Source organism: Limanda limanda, chromosome 11 (genome assembly GCF_963576545.1).
Source record: "Limanda limanda chromosome 11, fLimLim1.1, whole genome shotgun sequence".
NCBI lineage: Eukaryota > Metazoa > Chordata > Actinopteri > Pleuronectiformes > Pleuronectidae > Limanda > Limanda limanda.
Genome location: NC_083646.1, coordinates 22,731,913 through 22,754,904, shown reverse-complemented (window position 1 = coordinate 22,754,904; position 22,992 = coordinate 22,731,913). Strand labels below are relative to the sequence as shown.

Here is a 22,992-nt window from a genome sequence, read left to right as displayed (position 1 = left end):
ACTGAAGTGGATATCTTAAAAAAGGGATTTCTACATTATGCTCCAATATCTGTCTTTTATTGTTCACATGTTTATCCTTAATTTATGTCTGGTTTGTAATAGCATCAATTCATTTGACCCCTTTTTAAATCATCCAACCAACCACACCAACCATTCTTAATACAGTGTTTGATTTGTTCCAATTCTCAGCACCTGAAATTTGGGTGTTTGAGAGTTGATGTCTGCAATCTGCATGATACAGAAAATGAAGATGCAGTAAATGTGAAATTCAAAACACATTTTTTTTCTTCACTTTCGTTCTTGTCATGTATCTTCACTTGCTAAAAAGATGATCAAGTGTTATAATCAATAACAGTAAATACAGTCCTGTCAAATGACATGTTTTGACAGATTGAAAGTGAAAACAACTGAGGCTTGTTATTCCTTGAAGTCACTGTTGAACAAGACACAGTGAAAACTGACTCAAGCTTCTTCTCACAGATTTTTGTTCTGACATGTGTGTATTAACATCAAAGAGAAAATGTATATAGCAAGAAACTTTTATCGTTTCGAAATGTCATACCAGATCAAATCTCTAGCAAAAGAGGTTGTATTTTATTGCAACATGAAAAATATCCCGTTATAAGGTGAAGAGGTTCTAGTTAAATCTGATCATATTGAGAGACTCTGCTTTTTTTTGTCACAGCTGCAGCAACACAGTCAGACCTCCACGAGAGCACTGATGATTGTGTCAGAGAGTGTGAGAGTGTGTGTGTGTGTGTGTGTGTGTGTGTGTGTGTGTGTGTGTGTGTGTTTGGCACCGTTTTTTACAGCAGCTTTAGTTCTTATATCGTCCGTGCTGCTGGTGCAGACATACGTCTGCTGCCGTCTCTGGCTCTGTTCTGAACTGGCAGAGTGGTAGATGAGGTGAGATGGTCCTGCAGGTCCGTGCGCTCGCCCCAGGCTCTGCTGACAGTGAGGACTCCTCACTGAGGTAGACACTGATGCTGAGGGAGGAGGGGAGGGACAGAGTCGGAGGGGGGAAGGATAATTCATCATCACCCTGACACCCCCCCTCCACCCGCCCCGGGTGCACGGCGTGTCCATCTCCTCCAGTTTCCCGGTGTGGAAAATACTCACACCTGCCGTCCAGTGCCCCCCCCCCGGCGAGAAGAGCAGTGCATGTCATGGCGCCCGGTGTGGCTGTGAGCCTCAGGGCTGCAGAAGATGCGAGTTGGAGAACGGCTGGTCCAGTCTGACACTGTGGAGTGTGGATGTGCAACTGGAACATAAACAGAAAGTCTGTATCCCTGAAGATTGTTTCAATGAGATTTGGCACACCATGGTACTACATTATTTTTGAGGGTGGGGGTGGTGAACTGATCACAGTGGTCACAGTGTCCGGCAGTCTCCCAGGATCCACTTTCAATCTGGTAGATCCTTCATTGTGGGGTACCTGCCATCAAACAACCAAGAGATTGCTTTAATTATCAAATGATCAAAATATGGCTTTAATGAATATTGAAAATCTGTCCCAGTATGTGAGAAACACTTTACCTGTGCAAAAAAAAAGAGCTTCAATCGGACGGATGCTCCGGACACGATCTGTTCACTTTAAACCACTCGTCGATACATCTAGAAGACATATGGTACATCTCACAGTTTTTTAAAGTCACCCTTAATGAAACAGGATCCACTTGATCTTCATCGTCACCTTTTTTGTTGATTCACACATTTTTTCCACCCTCTTTTAAAACAGTTATCACAGATCTCATGCAAAGATCTAAAACCATATCGGAAAACAAATGGAAAAACATCTTTTTCACAAGTGGTCGAAATTATTACTTATTCTAATGCACCTGTATGAAGCTGCTTTTCACAAATATTCTTTCAGTAATCGGTCTTTATCCACCTCTGTGTTGCAAGCATGGATCAAAGAGGCTGTGTGAGTAGAACAAAAAAGGACAAAATGCACTAATGCTGTATAAAAGCTGATCCACATTAAATGTCACTGTAGCTCTCACATCACAAAGACAGGTCACGGACACCTGCACACCAGTATGCTGCTGAGTAACATGAGCCACTAACAGGACCTTTAACACAGTAAACAACTTCCTTAACAAAAAAAAATGTCTATCATAAAGAATAATTATATAATTTTCCACCTCATAACAAAACATAACACCTCTAAATCAATCTTTTGAATGATTATGATGCTGCTGTGGAGGTGTGCTTGAGAATCACCTTATTAACTATGCTGGAATAAATCTAATTTTATGACCCCGCGTGTCATAAAAGAAATAAGGTGATGGAGCATTTTCTGAGCTGAGCATCTTACCCTTTGTGGTAGATGCAGAGGCAGGGCAGGCGAGCGATGGTGTCTCCCTGCACCAGCTCATCCAGGCAGATCGCACATTCTCCTGCATCCTTGGTGAGGATGTCCTCTGTGAGACAACCCACATACAAACACACACATCACAAATATGGCACAAGGACACTGTACATGCAATGTGCGCCTGCCCCCATATTGAAGCAGTGGTGGCAACCGTCCTGCAGTGGCCGGTCAGTATTTCTCAGTAGCCTTAAAAAACAAAGTACCGTGACGTTTTTAGAATTTTGACATTGACCTCTTGTATCCGTGCGTATGTACTTAAAGAATTTTGTAGACAGACCTTTAGGGAGTGAGGACATTTTTGGAAAGTGAGGATATTTTGGCCAGCCGTCATTTTTTTTAAAGGCTGGTTTGAGGGTCAAGATTAGATTTCATGGTTAGTAATTGAAATTAGGTTAAGGTCAGGGTTAGGCATTTAGTTGTGATGGTTAAGGTTTGGGTATGGAGCTGGCCCATGCATTATTCCAATGAGTGTCCTCACCAAGATAGAAATACAAGAATGTGTGTGTGTTTGTGTGTTTATGCCTAAACACTGAGCAGGGTTCGTCTGGCTCTGCTTCGAATAGCACTGAACCAGGAAGTGGAAGTCATCATGTGCACCATTAAACTCATCACCTGCAGCAAAACACAGTCATTAGGACTGGCCTTATGTAACTGTGGATTAACCCACATAGGCCTGGGAAAGCCAGTTATTATGGGCTGTAGCACATCCAGCTCAGCTGAGGGAAAACATCTTTAATATACGGACGGTGCCTGTAAGTCGTTCACACAGTTGAATGACAGAGGAAAAGATGGTAGAGTAAAACTGAGGTAAATATTTGTCTTGTTACCAAATGTTTATTTCAGAGGCTTAAGTTCACTGGTCTGCTTCAAGAGTCTGTTTCCTCTGTTTGTTGGTTCACATGCATGTTCACAAATCACCACTTTACAATGTAGAATTACCACTCTTCAGTGGTATGCCTCAGCCAGCCAGTGCAATTTAAGTCTAGTATCTTTATCTAATCAGTTGATCTTTGAGTCCAAGTTACAAATGTTCAAATTTGAAAGAAAAACGGCAAACTTGAGATATCATGTTCAAAGAAGCACATGTCTTTAGGCCAACGTGAACAAGACATTTAACTTTTGTCCATGGCAATGTTATCAATTTATCTTTCAGACCAAGTAAACAATTTCAGCAAATTTGAATAAATTCCCTCAAGGTATTCCTGAGATGTTGCGTTCACAAGAACAATAACTTATTTTGTACGGTCAAAGGGACGTGGATCTCTGACCAGGAAATTCTGCTCAGGTCACCCTCGAGTCTAAGTGAACATTTATGCCAGATGGAATGAAATTTATTTTGGGCATTCCTGATATATAACGTTTACAACTCAAAAGGAGCACATGTGACCTTGACCTTTTGATCACCAACATCCAATCAGTTCATCTTTGAGTCCATATAAATATTTGTGTGAAATTCGAATGAATCGACATATACTACCTCTGATAGGATTACTGGAATTGAGTGGGAAAATGCTCAAACATATGGTCAAATATAATCACAGTAATCATCTGTCCGTGTCTGTAAATATTGATACTTTCCTTTCTTGAAACACTTAGGCAGCCCTGACACAAAAAAATAAAAAACAGAATAAATCAAGAGAATATAACCTCTTTAAAGAGCAGCAACTAGCAGCAAGAATCTGAATCAGGTGCATTGAAGAGCAGCTTTTACTGCAGCAGGTTGACCTCTGCTCCATCTCGCTGGGCTGTTTAATTTACAACAGTGTCATCAGCCTGTTTCGCAGCAGCAGCTTTAAATCAGAAATGAGGTCATGAAAATCTCAGGCTTTATAATGCAGTTCTATGGAGACAGACCTTGTACCTTTTGCTTTCGACAGATGGCTCCCTGTCTGAAGTCTTGAATGAAAAAGATAAATGTGTATATCGTGTATCTGTTCAGTTGACATTTGACGTACATATACACAAACATTAATCAAGAGTAAACACTGCTCAGTGTGGTGTTGTTTGCAAAGGGTTATTTGCTACGACTTTTGATAAAGTGCACATGGTGGTGAGTGTGCGTTTTATTAGCGGCCTGTCCTTGGACGGCAAAAAGCAAACAAACATGCTGATTATACAGCGTCTGCGTGTGAGAGTGTGTGTGCTATGCAGACAGTGGGAAGCCCTGAGCGGCTGATTATCTTATTAGAATGGCCACAAACACAGCAGAGCAGCTGTGATCTCTGGACTCAGTGACCATGAGACATACACACACACACACACACACACACACACACACACACACAGACACACAGACACACAGACACACAGACACACAGACACACAGACACACACACACACACACACACACACACACACAAACACACACACACACACACACACACACACACACACACACACACACACACACACACACACACACAAACACACACGTACAGCTTAAAGGACATGATTGGCAAATTTTCCAAGTTTCAGGGAGGGCTAACAGCTCTGTGCTCTTAGTTTTGTATTTTATTATGCTAACATTGATAAATAGGGCTAAACATGGAAGATGCTGCCAAGGATGATGGGAATGTCACCACTTAAGATATGTGGTCCAAAGTATTGGACTAGAGGTATCTATCTTCGTCATGAGGGGGGGATTAACCAGACATCCAATCAACAGTCAGGGGGTCACCAAATTTTCATAAGGATTCATTATTTGACCATAAATATCTGTGCAAAGGTTTGTGCCAATCCTTCAAGCAGCTTTAGAGCTATTTAGTTGAATAAGTGAAAACTTTTTCTCCTGGGTACATATTCATTATTCATATTTACAGTGTACTTATTATTTTATCACCATGATATATATATATATATATATATATATATATACAGATATATATTGTCCATATAATAATGTAATTGGCTGAAATATAGATTGTATGTAAAGATGGAAGGCTCCTCACAAGGGAAGCATAGTAGAGGTGAAAAATCCCACCTCCTCCGTGTTAGTGGATTGGACATGGACCAAATGAAAAAGTAAAAATACACAAATATAATTTTAAGCCATTATCAAACTGATGTAGAAGTAAGTTTCATTTTAATTAGTTATTTGATGTTATAAAATATGGATGAAACTCTACAATTGACAGCGGAAACTGACTCGCGGTCGTGTGTGTAACAGCTACTGAAGCTCCATCCCCTGATTGCAACTATGCAGACTCTGGATCCAAATGATGTCAATTGCACAAGTTGGCAGCATTGTTACCCAGGATATGTTTGGCTTCATTTTTGGATAGTAGGAGGAAGTGAAGATGTATCATCCATCTTAATATACGTGCTCTGGTCTGAGCACACAGGATCTGTTTCATGTCAATCTCTCTTCTGTTGCTGACGATTGCTCTTTGTTTTTCTCTGTGCTGTATTCTGGACAGATTGAAAAGCTTATTGAGCCAATTTTGTTGCAGATCATACTGTGCTTCAAAGTCTTAATTCCCACTTAGTGTTGTCATGTTACCAAAATTATGGCTTTGATACCAAAAAAAAAAATTAGTTTCTTTATCTGAGCCATTGGCACCAGACGTCTGTAGTAAAACGGATCCGTGAGCTCACAGATTAGCTCACTTTGAACAGCATCATATCTTCAGTTAGGTGGAATGTCACCATCTCAGTCCATTTCCATTGTTTTATCCTTTACTGAAATCCAAACAAATTGCTGATTTGATCAGATTGTTTGGCCTGTGTTCATGCGTCAGTCAATGTCAACAGTTTCTTTGTCCTAATCTCAGGAGATACAGACTTTTTGTCAATATGGTTACAAAGTGTTACCACATAATAAAGAAATCCCATTGTGTGACATTACATAGAAGTACAGCATTGTAATAATGAGCCTTTATATATAACATTTTGTTTAGTCAAAACAACCATCAAGAAGGGCAGGTTAGCATGCTAGGTGGCTAACTTGATATTTGGATGTAGTTTTCATATAAGTGTCTCGACATTTTGCTTTTGTTTTGGACACAGAATTGTCAGCTTCACATTATAGTTTCATTTGTTTGTATGTGTGAGTTAAATCGGAATGATGAGTCCTACCGTTGTACGTCACTCTGGGTTTGGTTAAACACAAAACCAGGTGGAGATCCATCTCCTCCGAGGACACGAACTTGGAGCACACAGGGCACTTGAAGCCTGCAGGGGAAAAGGAACAAAACAAAAAGAAAGAAAATTAGATCATCGACGGAGGGGTGGAAAACAACATAAAAAAAAAAATCATTGCTCACTCTTTATACGATGTCCATTATCATGATGCCACACTTTTCATTTTTAAAACAAATGGTGTTAAGATTACTCATACTTATGTTAGAATCCATCCATCCATCACAGGGCTGACATATAGAGCAAAATAACCATTCACACTGACAATTTAGAGTCTTAATTAACCTAAGCTGCATGTTGTTGGACTGTGGGAGGAAGCTGGAGTATCTGGAGAGAACCCAGACAGACCAGGGCACCCCCGCCGCTTGTTAGAATCTCTATTTATAGATACTGTTGAATCACAAAATGATCATCCTAATGCAAAAAAAAAACACTAGCTAAATTCCAATGCAGTGTGGACATAATGTCTTCAATGTAGAGAAGTAATGTCATGTAGTTTGCTCTTTTTATTACACATGATGATCCTCAACTGAAGCACCTTTTCCAACATCTGAATGAGGGTAGACCCGAGGGGAGACTGTATTAGTTGTGATTCATCGGTTTGTGTAGAAGAGAGTCTGATGGACAACATTGTTAGTTCTTACAATTCTAAAAATAGCAATGGAAACTTCGGGATCTGCCCCTTCTGTCCAGATCTGCTGCTAAACTTAATGAGTTATTTCTTGGCCCATGTCCAGTCTTTCTGCCAAGTTTCAGAAACAAACCAATGGACGGATGCAAACACATCAGTTCTTGGTGAAGGTAATAAAGAAACAGCCTTGTCATCAATTGTAAATCATGGAAAAACCACAAACATAGTATGTCAACGTGGTTTAAGGTAAAGTTTCCATTGCAACATTTTTGGTAACAAGCAAAATTACAATAGTAATGTTTGAAAGGAGACTCCCCATACACATAAAGTTCACAGTGCGTGGTGCAGCAGTCTGAGCATTCAGATTTGTTTTCCTTTACCCAGGATGTGGACTTTAATCTATTCTTACAAATGAGCATTAAAGTGAGTATTGTGCAATCAGGTTGTGTGTGTAAGTGGGCGTGTAGTGTGGGCGTGTAGTGTGTGGCCTGTGTACTCAGGTCAGACCCACTCTTACTGTACTCTGCCAATTTTATATGCTTACTTGTGGAAAAGTACCAGATTCAAGAGTTCAAAGCAACAGTTCATAAACAAAAGCAATTTGCCTCAATATAAAATACAATCATTTTCACCTTTTGGTCACATTTTGGTGAAAATTTAAGCAAAAAAACAACTGGATGAGGGTCAAGAAAGGATAATTGTTTGGGTTAAAAGAGACCATCTCACTTCATTAACCATGTGCAAAGGCCAACTTCTCCCATGTGATTTTGACAAACCAATGGGTAATGTCACAGGAGGTGGCCACTTCGTCTCAACTCCTTCCTCCTATATGTTGGTTTCTTTTGGCAGCGACTTCCAGTTAATGTTTAGCAAATTCAAGATACTCAACCACAATGTTGAATGTCTTCAATTCTCAACAGAAAATTGAACAAAGGTGGACATTTTGGTAAAGTTATTCAAAAGTTGAGGTTTCTCACCATTTAAACAACCTACTCACGACCATTATGTCCTGACAGAAGCATGGAAATAAAAAATGTTGATGGGCAAAAAGTATTGAGTGCATCTTTTATGACCATTTATGGTTTCAGAAAAAAGAGGAAGAAAAAAAGAGGAAGAGCACTTAGATTACCCCATTGTGTAATGAAAGCTTCATGTATACATTTGTAAAGTATTTGTGGTTTTGTTTCAGTTTCAGTATAACACACTCTTCTGTTGTTTATGGAAACTGTTGGGCCACTTGGTCTCGTAAAATTTCATTTCATTTTGCTACATACAGGGTTAATAGGGATACACAAATGTTTTTGTACTTATCAGCCGTTTGGTTTATGCAAAGAACTATATTTGTCCTGTTTTATAGTCATCCGGAAACTGGAAATTACTTGGAACTGGATTCCTGGGAATCCTATTTCCTGGAAAATAAAAACACTAGCTCACTATCTTGGCATAGACCAATGTGATATGGATCTGGTGAACAAACTGAAAGCTAAACAGCAGCTTCTTAGCCACTGGCCAAAGCTTAACAATTCTTAACACTGGTAAGCACCATTTTACACAGCTTTCATTCTATATGCACCTCATCTGCTGCCCATCAGATCTGCTGCTTGGAGAGCATCACAGCGTTTCAAGTCCATTATTGAACTCCCCTCTGCTGCAACCCCTGAGTCAGCACATCCAGGAGTCCATTCTAATAAACAGGATTTATGAATCATAATTTTATCGATAGGTTCACTGATTATTAACCAGCCCAGCTGCCCACTAACCTTCAGGTTGACTCTATCACGTGGACACAAACAAGCCCATGCACAAAAAGAACATTTAGCATCACTTCAATGTGCTTCCTTTCTTTTTTTCAAAAAGGCTTGAAAACTGGCTGGTGATAAAGAAAAAGGTCTTTCAGGGGGCACACATCCCGTCCCCTCTGCCTGCAGTGCTCTACCCTCTGATGTGTGCTGACAGTCGGGGAAAGAGAAACATTCAGGCTATCTGTTCTGCAGAAGAGGAAACTGAGTCAAAAGACGAGACGACAAATGTATATGAAGCTGGCAACGTGACAGCCCCCCCCAAAAATGAAGCCAAAACATGATCATCCCCTTGTGGCTGACAACAGGGCAGGTGAACTCTGCCCTCTCCATGTTATCAAATGGGACACGGACCAAACAAAGAAACATTTAAGTACTTGTTCAAAAAATGTTTTGTCAAAGATGGTTTCTGCCATTTTAGGTGGTTCTCATCATACTGATCTTAGTTTCTCTTCCCGATAAGTTTGGTTTTAATCAGTTCTTTGAATACAGGGTGAAATGTCATGATTGACAGCAGAGACTGACTCACTGTCATCAGCACAACATGGTAGCCTGTATCCATGAGGAGGAAGTGGAGAAGAGTCCTCCAACTTCTGTCATTGGTCAATAAGAGGAAGAACAAATGAGGAAGAGCCATAACATGACTGTCTAAAGAAAGCGTTTTTGTGGGTTTGTTTCAGTTTTAAGATTACTTGCCTTCCTGTTATTTAAGAAAATGGTCTGTCTAATTTGTCTGAGGCAATTCTGTAACAAAAATATTTGAATAAAATTACAGATCATATTCATTATTTTCATCCCTTGCATTCCCAGTGAAAACATGGCCCCTCCACAGCCTGTTCATGATTACCCTGAGCTTCCCCTGCCACTGAAGGAGCAACACAAGGAGGCCTGGAGACAATCCATGATCAAGGTGAAATAATAGCACAGCTTCAAGAACAAGCAGTTCTTCTTGTTTCAGAGCAACAACGATAAAAAATTCTAAACAGTGTTTCCAGGTTAAAAAACATTTGAGGCAGTGTTGATAGTCCTACAGCCTTCCACTGAAAACATGGAAGGGTGGAGTCAGACACAGCAAATAAGGCATGCTGATTAGATATAGTGTGGGGGGTTTGGTATTCGTAAACTGGCAATCAATGACTAGATTTTACATCCCCTCTGTGGCGTGAGGCAAAGTTTTCCTGGACAGGACTTTCCAGTGCTCTCCAGTGTGTCACAGTCAACTGTAAAAAAGGACAAACTTTACAAGTTTCATGTTGGGTTCATCTCGTACTTGGCCTTGGAGAGAAACTGCAAACAATCATGTTCCTCCTTGTTTCTGAGGCACTTTCTCACACGCAAGAGTTATGCATGTATAACACTACAGAAATACATGCGCAGAGATGTATAGCTCAAAGTTCTCAAATCTTGAAATATACTTCAACTACAAAGCTAATAACACTTTTTTAAATGCTTCACTGGTAGGATATTAATACAATTTTAGGAGTGAACATGCTACATTTGGATGTGATCTGTTGATGTGTTTAAAATGAACATTTGAATGTTTACTGTAGCAGTCAGAATTCTTCTGCAAACTGAGCAGTTTCTCCACAGCTGCATCTGAATGATGTTGGGTGTCTCATGTTCACATTATAGTGTTTAAGTGTGCGATAGTAGCAAGATAATGAGCTAATTGTTCAATCCAACAAACAAAGGCAGTCACCATCAATGCATTACTGTCCATGTTGAGCACATCTCCATCGAGTTACTGTAGGCTTTCAGCAAAAGGGCCCATGTATCCTTGTTGTCACCATTTGCCCAATTACTTAAAGCTTACATAGACATTACACCACATACTTCTAGTGGGCCATGACGAATTTGTATGAGTCAATATTGTTAGGAAAATCTTGAAGACCCTTTCTCTGAAATTGGGACGGGAATTTCAACTGAAGTTAAAACAGTGAGCGAAGCAGAGCCTCTCCAATCACAACCGAAACAGCCCAGAAATCAGCAGAGACTGAATCATCCAACATTTTCTCATCAGCCTTAAGAAATCTGTTCCCTCAGCAGAGCAGCCTTGCAACAGATCCTTGTTGCTTGGCAACTGTTGCATCCCAGGGATTGGCACCTCACTGCTGAGCTGTGAGTGGAGTCAGCGCCGCACTGATTGGATCCAACTGAAAGGGGCCAACTAGCAGACAGGAGCCCAACTTTTTTTGTGATGTCTGGGATAATAGTTGATGTTAAATTGTACTTTTCATTCCTAATTGTGCATCCAAGAAAGGTAGATAGTCCATGAAAGCCATTCTAAATTCCGCACTTCATTTTGCTATATGAAACAACCAGTTCATGTTGATATTCAAATTTTTAGTAATTAATCAATTGTTAAAGATATCTTTCATGAAAAATGACAATCATTTTTTGGTTTGAATTCTAAATGTTAAGCCTATGGTGCTTTTCCTGTAATAGTGTAAGCTAAATATTGTTGGCTTGGAACAATTTAAAGTAAAAATTGGCTTTTTGATGGGCACTCATTGTAATTCTCTTTATTATTCTTTAAATCAATAGAGTAATCAAATTGGTTAATTAGTGAATCAGTGTTTTCTAGCCTTTTTATCTTGTAACATAATATTATAACTTTAGTTACTCTCAAATTTTGTCAGAAGAGATTAGATAAAGCACTCTCAAGAACCCAGATTCAATAAGTGGATTCCAAACAGGCTCCAGCAGAAAACTTGGAAGCAGAGGCAGTGGAACTAGGTCGATGTTGGAGACAACCGAGGGTCATCATATTGATAGCTGAGTTGAGAAACGGTTGGCCTTCTAATGCTTGTATAATTCATATCACTGACACCTGCACACCAAGGGACTTGGAGTGAGTAAAAGAGGAAGTAGAGTGAAGAAGGAATAGGAGGGAGTGGAGCTGGAGAGGCCAGCGACAAGAGGACTATAAATAAATGTGCATTTCAGCTGCTGGGAAAATGGGGTAAATGATGACAACCATTCCTCCAGTCAAGTTAATATACCCCAGAGTTCTACTTGGGTCACTCTCTTTCTCCATCTCTCAATCAGTAAATATTAGCATCACACACAAACCGACAGCACCCAGAGGCAACAGTGGAATAACCAAAATATCTCACTAAGGTCCAAGCTGCTTTTAGATTATCTGGGAAATAACACCTTCTGTAAACCAACAAGGTCACCTTTATTTGACCAGAATTTAAAGTCTATAAAATAAAAACAGTAACAATGTTTTTGATTTTGATATGACCTTTACTACCATAGCTTGAGTGTATTGAACTACATTATATTGTAACGGTGTACTTTTTATTGTGGCCACTGTAGAGCCACACACATCACTAATGATGAACTGAATATGGCACATGCTCTATGCTCTCTCTTTCTCTGTCTCTCTTTGTGTTAGTAGATCTTTAAATATAAATATAAAATTAATACAATTAAATTCAGTGCAATGTGCATACTCTCACTCGTGCAATTTTTTCTGTGTTTTTAGAGCCAGAATGGTGGGCCTACTGAGCTGTAGGCGGCTGACAGAATGGTGTAGGACTGGCACCTGACCAGCTTCCTCCCAGCTATCTCCTCTCTGCTCAAACCAGACTCCTTGTTTGAATATGAGGACATGGAGGTGCAAAATGAGTAGGAAGTGGAGTCACGAGCCGTTTTTAGACATGTCTTGGGGAGGATCTGGAGAAATGGGTCCGGACTATCTCGTCAGTTTGCCTTTCGCACATGCACAAAGCAGCGGGGGGTGGAGGTGGGGGGTGGCTCTGCTCAGACATGTTCCCAACAGCAAGACATTCTCTGCAGAATTCAGGTGAGGGGTGACACAGCAGGCAGAGGCAGGAAGGAACGTATTAATTCCGCTGCATGCATCTCGTGATTTCAACGGCGTCTGCTTTTATCACCACAAACTCTCTTGACATCTTTGTGGGTTTCTTCTACATCAGTGGCTTTTTTCTCTGGATTTTTATGTTTCCTTTATTTTGATTTTTTTGTCTGTTGCCTGCTAGAAGCGTCATCAACTCCTCACTTGTTCGTGGTGAATTCAGCAAGGATCCCCTGCTGCGCCCTAACATTGGAATCTGCTGACTTTATACATGGGGGCCAGGATGAGAAAGTCCACAGAAAGTCCAGAGGCTCTCAGACATTTGCGTTCAAACATAGACCCTCCACGGAGAAAATGCGGAGGATCTCCAGCGTTTAGTGACTGTCTGAAAGCAGCAACAAACATAAGCTACATCTGATTCTCACTGATTGCCAAGCTTGTAAATCTCCCATCAACCAATAAGATTAAAACATACCATTTACAATGGAGAAGGTTCTAGGACACAAACTATTACAAGGGTTCCTTTTGCACATGTTCTATTAGCAGCATGAATAATACAACAAGAGGATCATACACCTGCAGCTGTTGCTAACTAATTAAAACTAATAAAAAAGACCAACAGGGTGGAATTCCATACCCTTTAAACCAAAATAACCAAAATGACATCCCCTATAAAAAGGCCCTTAATGTGAGCTCAGTTGAGCATCCTTAAATAATTCTGATAACTAAATCACACCATTTGGAACAGTTGAAACCCAATTACATCGAAAAGAACAAGAGGACAGTGCACTTTGCTTCGCTCTCCCTCTCTCTCCTGCAATAAGAGTTCAGATTGACCATCAAGCACCAGGAGAAGTCCTACCCGCATCGGTGATCGTTAAAACATCCGTAAAGAACATCTTTGGCAGGCAGGCCAGATTCACCATAAACTCTACAGATATCACTTTTGCTGTGTGTGTTCATGCAACAAGTATACACTTCTCTGCCTCTCCAGTGTCGTCATGTACATGCACACCCCTGGCAAATTAAAAGCTAATCATATAGAAATAATTCCCAAGTAGAATTCATGGTGATTAGAATCAACAAACAATTCTGAGTTTAAAAATAAATCTATAAATGCAGTAATCTTTTGAGATCTCAATACACAGGCAAAATATGAAGACTAAATTAGACTGTCTGGGGAGACGAGCTGTGAGCCCAAAGCCAATTCTTTCAGACTCCACAGCTGCTGCATCCACGCAGCGGGACAGCGCCAAACATCTGCTCCAGTATTCAAATGAAGGGACTCAGCAGCCGAGATTAGGAGAGCAGGTTAGTTAGCTAAAGGCTTATCTCTTCAAGGTAGATTCCTGCTAACCTGGATTGACTCATCCACTAACAGTAACCTGGCTCAGAGCTGTGAGGACTGACCTGCGGACATAGCTTCAATAAGACCCAATGTAATAGTTCTCAGCAGCAGAGTGCTGGCAACAGATCATTGGTCCTTGGTCATGAATAATGACAGCAACAAAAAAAAGACATTATTCGACTGTGCATTGTCTCCTCAAAAGCAACATGGCCTCCTGCTCGATTTCATCAATAGGAATGAAATAACAGCCAGTCTTGATGAAAAATACATACTGACAAAATAACCAAATGTTCTGTTTAAACACCCTTCATCAGTCAAACTTATTTATATGAAAATGAATGTATATGTGTATGTGTACATACAAAGATGCAATATGTGTAGATTTGAACTTGAAAAGACCAGAACCTGTCAGTAATTATCTTGCACTCTCACACTGCAGTTTACTACATATTAGTTACACTTAATAGTTCATTTTCTCTGCATTTAGTTTCTGTTCACCTTTTCACCTCAAGCACATTCACACTTCAAACTTATTTAAATTCAGATAGTGATGAGCTTGTCTAATGTCTATGCACAGAGAAGGGACCATGCGGTTGCCAAGAAAGCGCTGATGACATCAGTCCAGCTCCCTCAGCCAAAGATTGCAACAGCCCCAAAACCTACGCAGGAGAAACAACTGGGAAACACAAGGTCCAGATTTAAAAAGTGACGGAATGAGAAGCCAAATGAAGCAATACGCTCTGTTATTGGTCTTAACTCTCCTCTCACTGGGTCATCTGTTTCTGATAAACTATACTGAGACCTTGTTTTTTGATGAAGGGAGGTGGGATCCACGTTCCTGTCAAAAGGTGGGTTTCCTCCGGAGGCTAATTCATTCGGACAAATTTTCATCTCAACAGTTTACATGCTTTTATTTAAAATATCTGATGAAATTAAATAATCCCACAGCTGCTAGCCACTGCTTTAGTAAGGCAATGGAGGATGTAGAAAAGAAGGCCATGATCTGTTAGCACGGTGCCATTATTCAAATGAACAATATGAGAGCTAAGGATAATGGTTTGCGGCAAATACAATTGTACAGCTAGTGTTGTAGAGACATGTTCAGCTCTGTATAGCATTTAAGGATGATTTATTGAACCTTTCATCTAATTATAATAAAATAAAAAATTAAGGAAACAGGAAGCAACAGCAAAGAGAAGCAGATGGGAAATCTTAAATTTTACACAAAGGTGCTTAAAACCCAGGTTTACAGTATGCGCCCAGCCCAACAATGAAAGGTTTGCTATAAAATGCTGCTCGTTCCAACTGGTAAAACTAGGCTGCAGAGCTGAGCTATTAGACTCTATGTTTGGAAGCTGCATTCATTCAGATCGCACACCAGCAACAGGAGAGCATTTCCATTCTGAGCTGACAGTCAGACAGGGACGGATATACTAAAAGCAGCCCACACATGATGGTTGAACTGTGACATTATATCGCTTGTGCAGGAAATGAAGATTTCAGCCAACCTTTTCCAGGGCAGGCTTTTCCCTGCATTATCCATAAGTGCATAAACTTAAGCAACACCTCATTAAATGAACAGGAGAAAGTGTTCTACCTGTCTGAGGAGCGGATACTGTATTGCTCCTATTTTTCTTATTTAAAAGACGCTTAAGTCTCACTATGATCCAGCTTATATCAATAACAGGATATGACAAGTCTTAACTCCAATATTTCCTGCACATTTACATTAAAAATCGTAGCCTAGGCAGATTTACGTACTCTCAGAGCTTCTTTCTAGTGTTGAAATCGTTTTTTAATTGATTACTCATTTGTGACTGAGAGATTGATTGATTTCAGGTTAAGGTTATTTTTGTTGAAGGACACAAGACACCATTACAAAATTCTGCTTAGAACCCCAGTTTGGCCGAGGGTGAATTCCTGTGTTCCGGTGTATGGTCTACGATGTTTTTACTGTCCATGCAGACATTCAGACCTCATAGTTTCAGCTGCTATACTGTGATAAGCAATGCAGTTCTTTCTCTCAGAGGAAAATGTATTTTTCACTCTTAAGTCTGTGTAGCTGTCACTCGAAATCTGCTGCAAGTGAGAGTGACCTTCATGCTTGTGCACCCCTGTTCCCGCCATTGAACAGTTCAGTGGGAAAAATGTGTTTATTATGACAACTGATGGAATTATTTTATTCTTACATGCGAGTTTGGGTGAAATTACTATTTAAAATTGTCCAATTACTGTGAGGGCTAAACAATAAATGCTGTCAGAATGATCTCAGATATTGGTCAATTTATTACCATATCACGCAGAGAACCAAAGTTACTGTGTCATCGTCCATGAGCCAACGTTTACCACCATTTCAGTCAGTTTAACAAGGAGCTTTCAGCCATAAAACACCAAACCTGCCCAAAATAAAACCTCTTCATTTGAAAACTGCAACTGTTCTCAAATTGAGGCAAAGACTTCAGCTTGTAATGGCATCAAAAGCAGCTGATTGAGGCACTTAAGTCAAATCTTAAGACCTGGACTGACGTTCATCAATCTGATGACTTCAAACAGTCCAGGGTGAATCGATGACATCAACGAGAAGACTTTTCGAAAGGAGGCCAACGCCGTTTGTTTTAACAAAGTTTGGTTCAGCTCACTCTGGAGCATCATTAAAACCAATGGGGCAGAATCTCCATCACTGCCTGTGGAAGTTTTGACAGAAGTAACTAGAACTGATAGAATAGTGGTGCTAAACTATACATGTTAGGTCATTTAAAATGTTGACAGAGTTTGTCCTTTGAGTTTTACACTTAACTATCCCACCCGCCCTACTTGGTGTTGGTACTGTAACCATACTAGCTCATGTTGATCCTCATTTTGAAATGCTTCCCTGTCCTTTGCTTGCATTTGATCATTTTTTTCACTGTAAAATAATGTGTCATTGATTATTTTTGGCAGTTAAGTTCTATTGTAAGATAATCATTTGGACCTGTTGGGACCTGTTGAAATATAAGTGTATGAGAAACGAGTGGAAGAATTGAACCTGGCTTTGGATAATCAATAAACCCTGGTTGCCATTGACCCATTGGTTTGGTGTGTAATCATTAACATATAGATGAGTCTGGCCCTATGGTCTGGCCCCCATCCCGCAGCAGCCCGGTGTGTCCCCACCCTCCAGTGAGTCCTGAGCCGTGTCAGCAGCACACTTTGCCCTCTTACCTCCAAACAGGTTGGGCGAGAGGTGAGCCGGTAGCGACCCGATCAGCAGCCGGGGACCGTGGTGCTCTCTGCCGGGGTGCTCCGTGTCCGCTGCCTCCTCCGGGCTGCTGCCCTCGGACTCCGGGGAGCTGTACGCCCCTCTGCTGTTGGGGATGTTGATCCCGGACCTGGTCCCGGAGCCCCCGGAGCCCCCTGCGGTCCTGGTCCTGGCCCTGGCCCCGATGTGGTGGCCAGTGCCGGACGTGGCTCCCGGGGCTCCGTGGTACCTCGCTCCCCCGGCGGCAGACCTGCTCGCGTTGCTGCCGCCGCTGCTGGAGGTGCTGGAGGGCAGGTCCGAGCCGGAGTAGGCTCTGGTTCGGCCGTTCGCAGCCGGCCCAGCGGGGGGGCCGCTCTGCTTTGCCCCCATGTTGACCTCCACTGATTCGGCTTTCAAATAGTAAAGCTCCGCTGCGGGACAGTGCGCCAGATGGCTGCGGGACACCCGGAGGCAGCAGCTACGATCCCATGGAGGTGAGCGCAGTGTCTGTCAGAGCCAAGTGGAACGGCACAGGTTCGACTTCTGTGAGGGAAACTTTACCCGCCGTCACCATCGTCCTCCGTCAGTCCCGGTCGTGGTCGTGCTGCGGATACCGCGGGTGGTTCCTCCGAGCCGCTGTGCTCCGGCCGCTGCTCCCTCCTCAGTGGCCGCTCCGCCATGGCTCCTGAGCGGGGAGAGGGAGCGGAGAGCAGGGCTCCTCACACCTCCGACACATGGCTTTAGAGAAGGAGGTGATGGAGGAGAAGGTCCGGCATCGAACCGTGTGATCGGTGGCCGCGGGCAGACTGTATGAGCAGGTTAGCTGTCAAGCCACCTGAGCTCGCCAGGGTTTCCGGGGAGGATTTTCAAAATAAAGGCACTGCAGTGTTTCAAGAGAGCAGGTACACCCGGATACACACAGCTGAAAAACAGACCTGAATTTGAATAGGCTCTTATCAGTGTCAGACTATGAGCTAGAAACCTGTCCTTTGATACCACACTGCTTCAATCTACCACTATGTAAATGACATCATGTTAAACTCTCTCATGCTGCTTTCAGACATGCAGTGAACTCCACATACTCTCCTGAGGGGCCATGTGTGAACGCAGATATGTGGACTTCCTCCAGCCGTACCCCAGGTATAAAGTCTGCAGGATGTCTGAAGGAGCCAATGTGAGAACACAGCGGGAGATCCTCCGCAGGATTCACTGTGAGCAAGCGGGTGTGTTGATGACGTTTCTAAAATGTGACCAACGCAAACATAAACAAAAAGAAAAGAAAATAACTTTGTATCTCCATCGTGTTGTGATGACACTCATCTCAATCAAGTTGATCTGATGAAAGCCCTGGTACAAGTACATCTAAGTAAAAATGTGGAATATGGCCAAAATGGCCACTTAATGCAATCCAATTGCACCCAAGACTTTTTTGTTTGTCTGGTCATGATACACCTGTGAATCATTTTGTGAAGATCGCTCAATGTGAACATGTTCCGGGGGTCTCGGGGGGCACCGTTGAGCCATTTTGCGACGCCCATTGAAAATTCCTCCAGAATACGTTAATTTTCACCACTTTCTAACTTTCTGCAAATTTTGGTAAGAATTTGAGCATGTTAAAGCCCTCAAAAAGCCAATTCATTTGCCTGAATAATAATAATCCTTACAATTTCAATTGGGCCTCACCTGTCAGTGCCTGTCAGTGCTCGAGCCCTAATAAAAGAAAGCCAATATCACAGAATTATTATTTAACATCCCTTCTCTGTCTGCTGCACCATCCCTCATTGGGTTGTTGTGAACGTGTCTGAGCAGAGAATCCCCTGCCCTGTTGTTCATGTGTGGAAGGCAAACTCCAGAGAAAGTCCAGACCCAATTCTCTGGACATCATCCAGAGGTCATGTCCGAAAATACTTTAAGTGCTTTACAGTACAGCTGACAGACATCTATTCACACAGGGCTTCAGGAGACGTCAGGAACTCTTGGCCAAGGACACTTGCATGATCCTCCTGGTCTCCAGAGGTTTTCACACATAATGGAGTCAAAATAGAAACTATCCAGTGAGCAGCAGCTCTGTGTTGATGAGAGGTCAGAGGAGAATGGTCAGACTGGTTGGAGCAGACAGAAAGGCTACGGTTACTCAGGTTACCTCTTGTGGTCAGCGAAGCATCTTCTAATCTGATCTACTCAAATCAGTTTCAACAGGTCACCTTCACACAATGCTTCCATATCCCACATACATTCCCACAGTGCTATTCTGCTATCAGACATGTAGACAACCTTTTGAGTCACAGAGGCCCACATGTACGACATCTCTACCACTACACAGCAAATCAAGGGCAATTATGTTTGTTGTCTGTTTACTGTACAGGTCGGCTGTGGCTGAGGGGGTCGTCCTCTGACTAGATGGGGGTTTGAACCCAGTCTTCCCCATCTGCATGCCGAAGGGTCCTTGGGCAAGATACTGAAGCCTATCTCGTAAAAAAAGTGCTGCCCATAGACACACTGTATGAATGTTTGTGTGAATGGCAAAAGTGCTATATAAATTAGACCATTTATACAAGATTTATCTCAACCACACAGCAGTTTAGCTGTTCTTCTTTTCAGTCTCTGCATATTGTTCAACCCACAGACTCTATGGGCGAGACCTTGCACACAATAACCTTGCAGTGCTCATATGTTTGGTGAACGGTGAACTGAATGGATCAGTCTGCAAATACTGAACTCGAACCTGTGCATCGTTTATTGCACGAGACTGAACGGCACTCGCCTTTTATGGCAACGTAAAATTAAAGATTTTATTTCTGTTTTACAAATCTTAAAAAGTTGGAGTGAACTTCCCGTATGAAAACATACGGTCGTAGCCCATAACCTCCTGCATCCATAGCACAACATCTGAATATTATCTGTGCCATGTTTTCGTCTTATATAGTTAAGCAGAGCATTGTAAGGGAGGTCTTAACGGTCACCACCATTCAACTGGGAGAAGAAGAAGATGATATTTATTGTGATAATCATGAATATCAACTGAATCTACAAAAAAGGGTGCAACATTGTTTGTCAACGGTACCTTACGACGAAATAAAAATCGTTTTGAAAAAGCAACGTATCAACAGCGTGACTCTTAGTCCCTCTGTGTTTATAGAGCTGTTGTATTCGAGCTGGAGCCACAACACAGACAGCAGCAGCTTGTGTTTACAGGAAACACATCAGGACAGCGAGTCTCCTGTCACTCCCACTGAGACGGGGAATACACCAGAGAATGCAGTTCACCTTTCAAACAGCTCAAAAGGTGCTGGGATATTCTGCTTGGATATATATGTGTGTCACCAGTCTGATTGGTCTGAATCTGTGGCATCACAGGCAAAAAAACACTTCTCATTGAGTTTTTGGTTTGTGGTTAACACTGCTCCGATTTTGTTGCTGTGAAACATGAACCACTACATTTTAGGAACTGAAATGCTGCATTAAATCATCAGAACACTTCGGTGACAGCTCCCCTGAGAGTCTCTCAAGGCTTTGAATGCAAAATTCGCATAGGCCATCTGTAAACAACTGCAATCACATTATGCAGACTGCAGAGCTGACGGGGCGGGTGAGGAAGGTGAGTGGTTTTCTCACCCTCGACTGCGATAATCCCTCTAATCTCCTCTGTCTGGAAATAGCTGACAATCGATGGCCGCAGTGTTCGTCACCATCTGCCCAATGAAGGGGAGACCAGGGCAGCTCTCCAGCCACACAGCAAAAACATAATTACATTAGACCTAATGGCTTTCTTTTTAATGAAGTGTGAAAGCATGATATAGGTGCTGGTGGTGTTGGATGACAGAATTCTTCTGTGCCGAGTATCAGAGATGCATTCAAGCTGATGAATATAATTTAGACAATGTGACACACCAATTTGAACTCACACTGTGGATCCTAATGAAGATATGTACAAACTTGATCTGCAATAAATATGTCATCCCTTTTATTGAAGATAATCAGGCGTAATTAAACGGCATCATTTTCATTCTTTGATTATTCCAAAAAATGTTGCCAAGAGAACACATCCATCAGTCATCAGACTTGGGCAATAGCAGTTACATATCTGCCTTAGCATTAATTTGGAGCCTCATTTTATTTTTTAATTTCTCTCTTCCAACTCCTGATAAAAATGTCTTGCTCTTTATCTGCAAAAGGCTCCACTATATTCACCATAATCACGAACTGTGCAGTAATTTTATCATACTTGGAAATTAACTAATAAACATTATACCTGCTTAACATCAGCATTTGAGCAGAGTCATTGTGACCGCTGTACAATGTAGGTTTGCCGCACTGGGTTGAGTTTGCATGTTCTCCTGTGGTCATGTGGGTTTTGTCCAGGTACTAGGGCTTCCTCCCACAGCCATGCAGATTAGGGTTGGGTTTATTAGACACTTGTGAATGTGAGTATGAATGGTTGGTTGTCTCTGTATGGTGGCCCTGTGATACCCTGGCGACCTGCTAAGGATGTACCCCACCTCTCAGCAATGTCAGCTGGGTTTGGCTCCAGCTCCCCCCCACGAATCCCTAAAGGATAAACTGTATCGATGTAGGCTGTCGACTTTTATTTTGAAGGACCAGTATGTAGAATTTAGTGCCATCTAGTGGTGAGGTTGCAGAGTGCAAACAACTGAATACCCCTCCCGCCATCCCTGTCTTTCCAGGTAAGTGGAGAACATATGGTGGCCTTCATGTTACATATAAACACTAAAGGCGCTCTCTGGTGGCAGTGTTTGGTTTGTTTGTTCAAGGATTTGTTTTTTTCTCATCAGAGGTTGTGAAGAGCCTCCTGTCGGGCCTCTGATTGGCTTATCCTGATAACTCTCCATAACCCCAACCAGTGAGCACTCTTTTAATCTCAATTTCACCTGATCGGAGGAAGGGTGAAAAAATATCCAGGATGCCAATGAAACATACTGATCTCTAGAAACATTCCCTACACAGATTGATTCTTAGCTAACAGATAAACAACAATAGTTAATTTCAGATCATACAGTAATGAAAATCTTATGTTTTAGCTGAGTTAGTGAATTTGTAGCATCTATGCCAGCTAATAAATATTGTAATTATACTTGTTTAAAAATCGTTATCCTTACAGTCAGAACTCACTTCCAATGTAATCCACATTTGGAAAAGTAGGAGAGTAGAAATGATGTGTTTGTAAGACATTAAACATCCAAGCATTTCATCATTTAGAAAAGTGTGGGATCAGGTCTTATATTAACCCATCCTCTCTTTGACCAAAACTGAGCAGTACTATTTATAGGTGGAGTCTATTAATCACAGAAACTTTACAAATCCCTCAACTCATCCGCCACAGATCACACCTTCACTATGAGGAGAAATCAGGAGCAGATATATAGTTAGTTAGTTTAATAGGGAAGGATATTATCAATTATGTGATAGAATGCAGCTAGCCACAAGCAGAACGCTGCTTACCCCTGTTGGCCAACAAAATAAACTACAGCTTACTTGGTAAATAAAATAAAATGAATAACATTTAGTTGCTGTAACAACAGTCATTAAATAAAACTATAACTACCCAGTCTGATAATTACTTTTCTTTCACAGTCTACCAATGCTATGGATTGTACTGGAAAAGTAAAAAAAATAAATAAAAAACAGCCTTTGATTTTGGCTTG

At 41.5% G+C, this 22,992-nt stretch overlaps 1 protein-coding gene and 1 long non-coding RNA gene across 2 annotated transcripts; one reads left to right on the top strand and one right to left on the bottom strand.

Annotated features, from left to right (window-relative positions):
• Positions 1–41: 41 nt before the first annotated feature.
• Positions 42–18,159, bottom strand: znrf2b (zinc and ring finger 2b). Its single transcript, XM_061080442.1, has 5 exons — positions 17,314–18,159; positions 6,449–6,544; positions 2,318–2,423; positions 1,537–1,614; positions 42–1,435 (listed from the first exon to the last, which is right to left on the bottom strand). Exons 1-4 carry the CDS (start codon positions 17,717–17,719, stop codon positions 1,557–1,559), a joined length of 666 nt encoding a protein of 221 aa, XP_060936425.1. The 5' UTR covers positions 17,720–18,159; the 3' UTR covers positions 42–1,435; positions 1,537–1,556.
• Positions 17,636–20,428, top strand: LOC133013488 (uncharacterized). Its single transcript, XR_009681419.1, has 3 exons — positions 17,636–18,231; positions 18,390–18,552; positions 19,695–20,428. It is a non-coding gene; the product is annotated as an uncharacterized LOC133013488 (long non-coding RNA).
• Positions 20,429–22,992: the final 2,564 nt, after the last annotated feature.

Excerpts from the sequence above, each read along its gene's own strand:
- znrf2b (XM_061080442.1), bottom strand. The coding sequence starts at position 17,719 with ATGGGGGCAAAGCAGAGCGGCCCCCCCGCTGGGCCGGCTGCGAACGGC. Across the intron at positions 6,545-17,313 it reads CTCGCCCAACCTGTTTGGAG|GCTTCAAGTGCCCTGTGTGC; the intron begins GTAAGAGGGCAA and ends TTTCCCCTGCAG. Across the intron at positions 2,424-6,448 it reads ACCCAGAGTGACGTACAACG|AGGACATCCTCACCAAGGAT; the intron begins GTAGGACTCATC and ends GTTGTCTCACAG.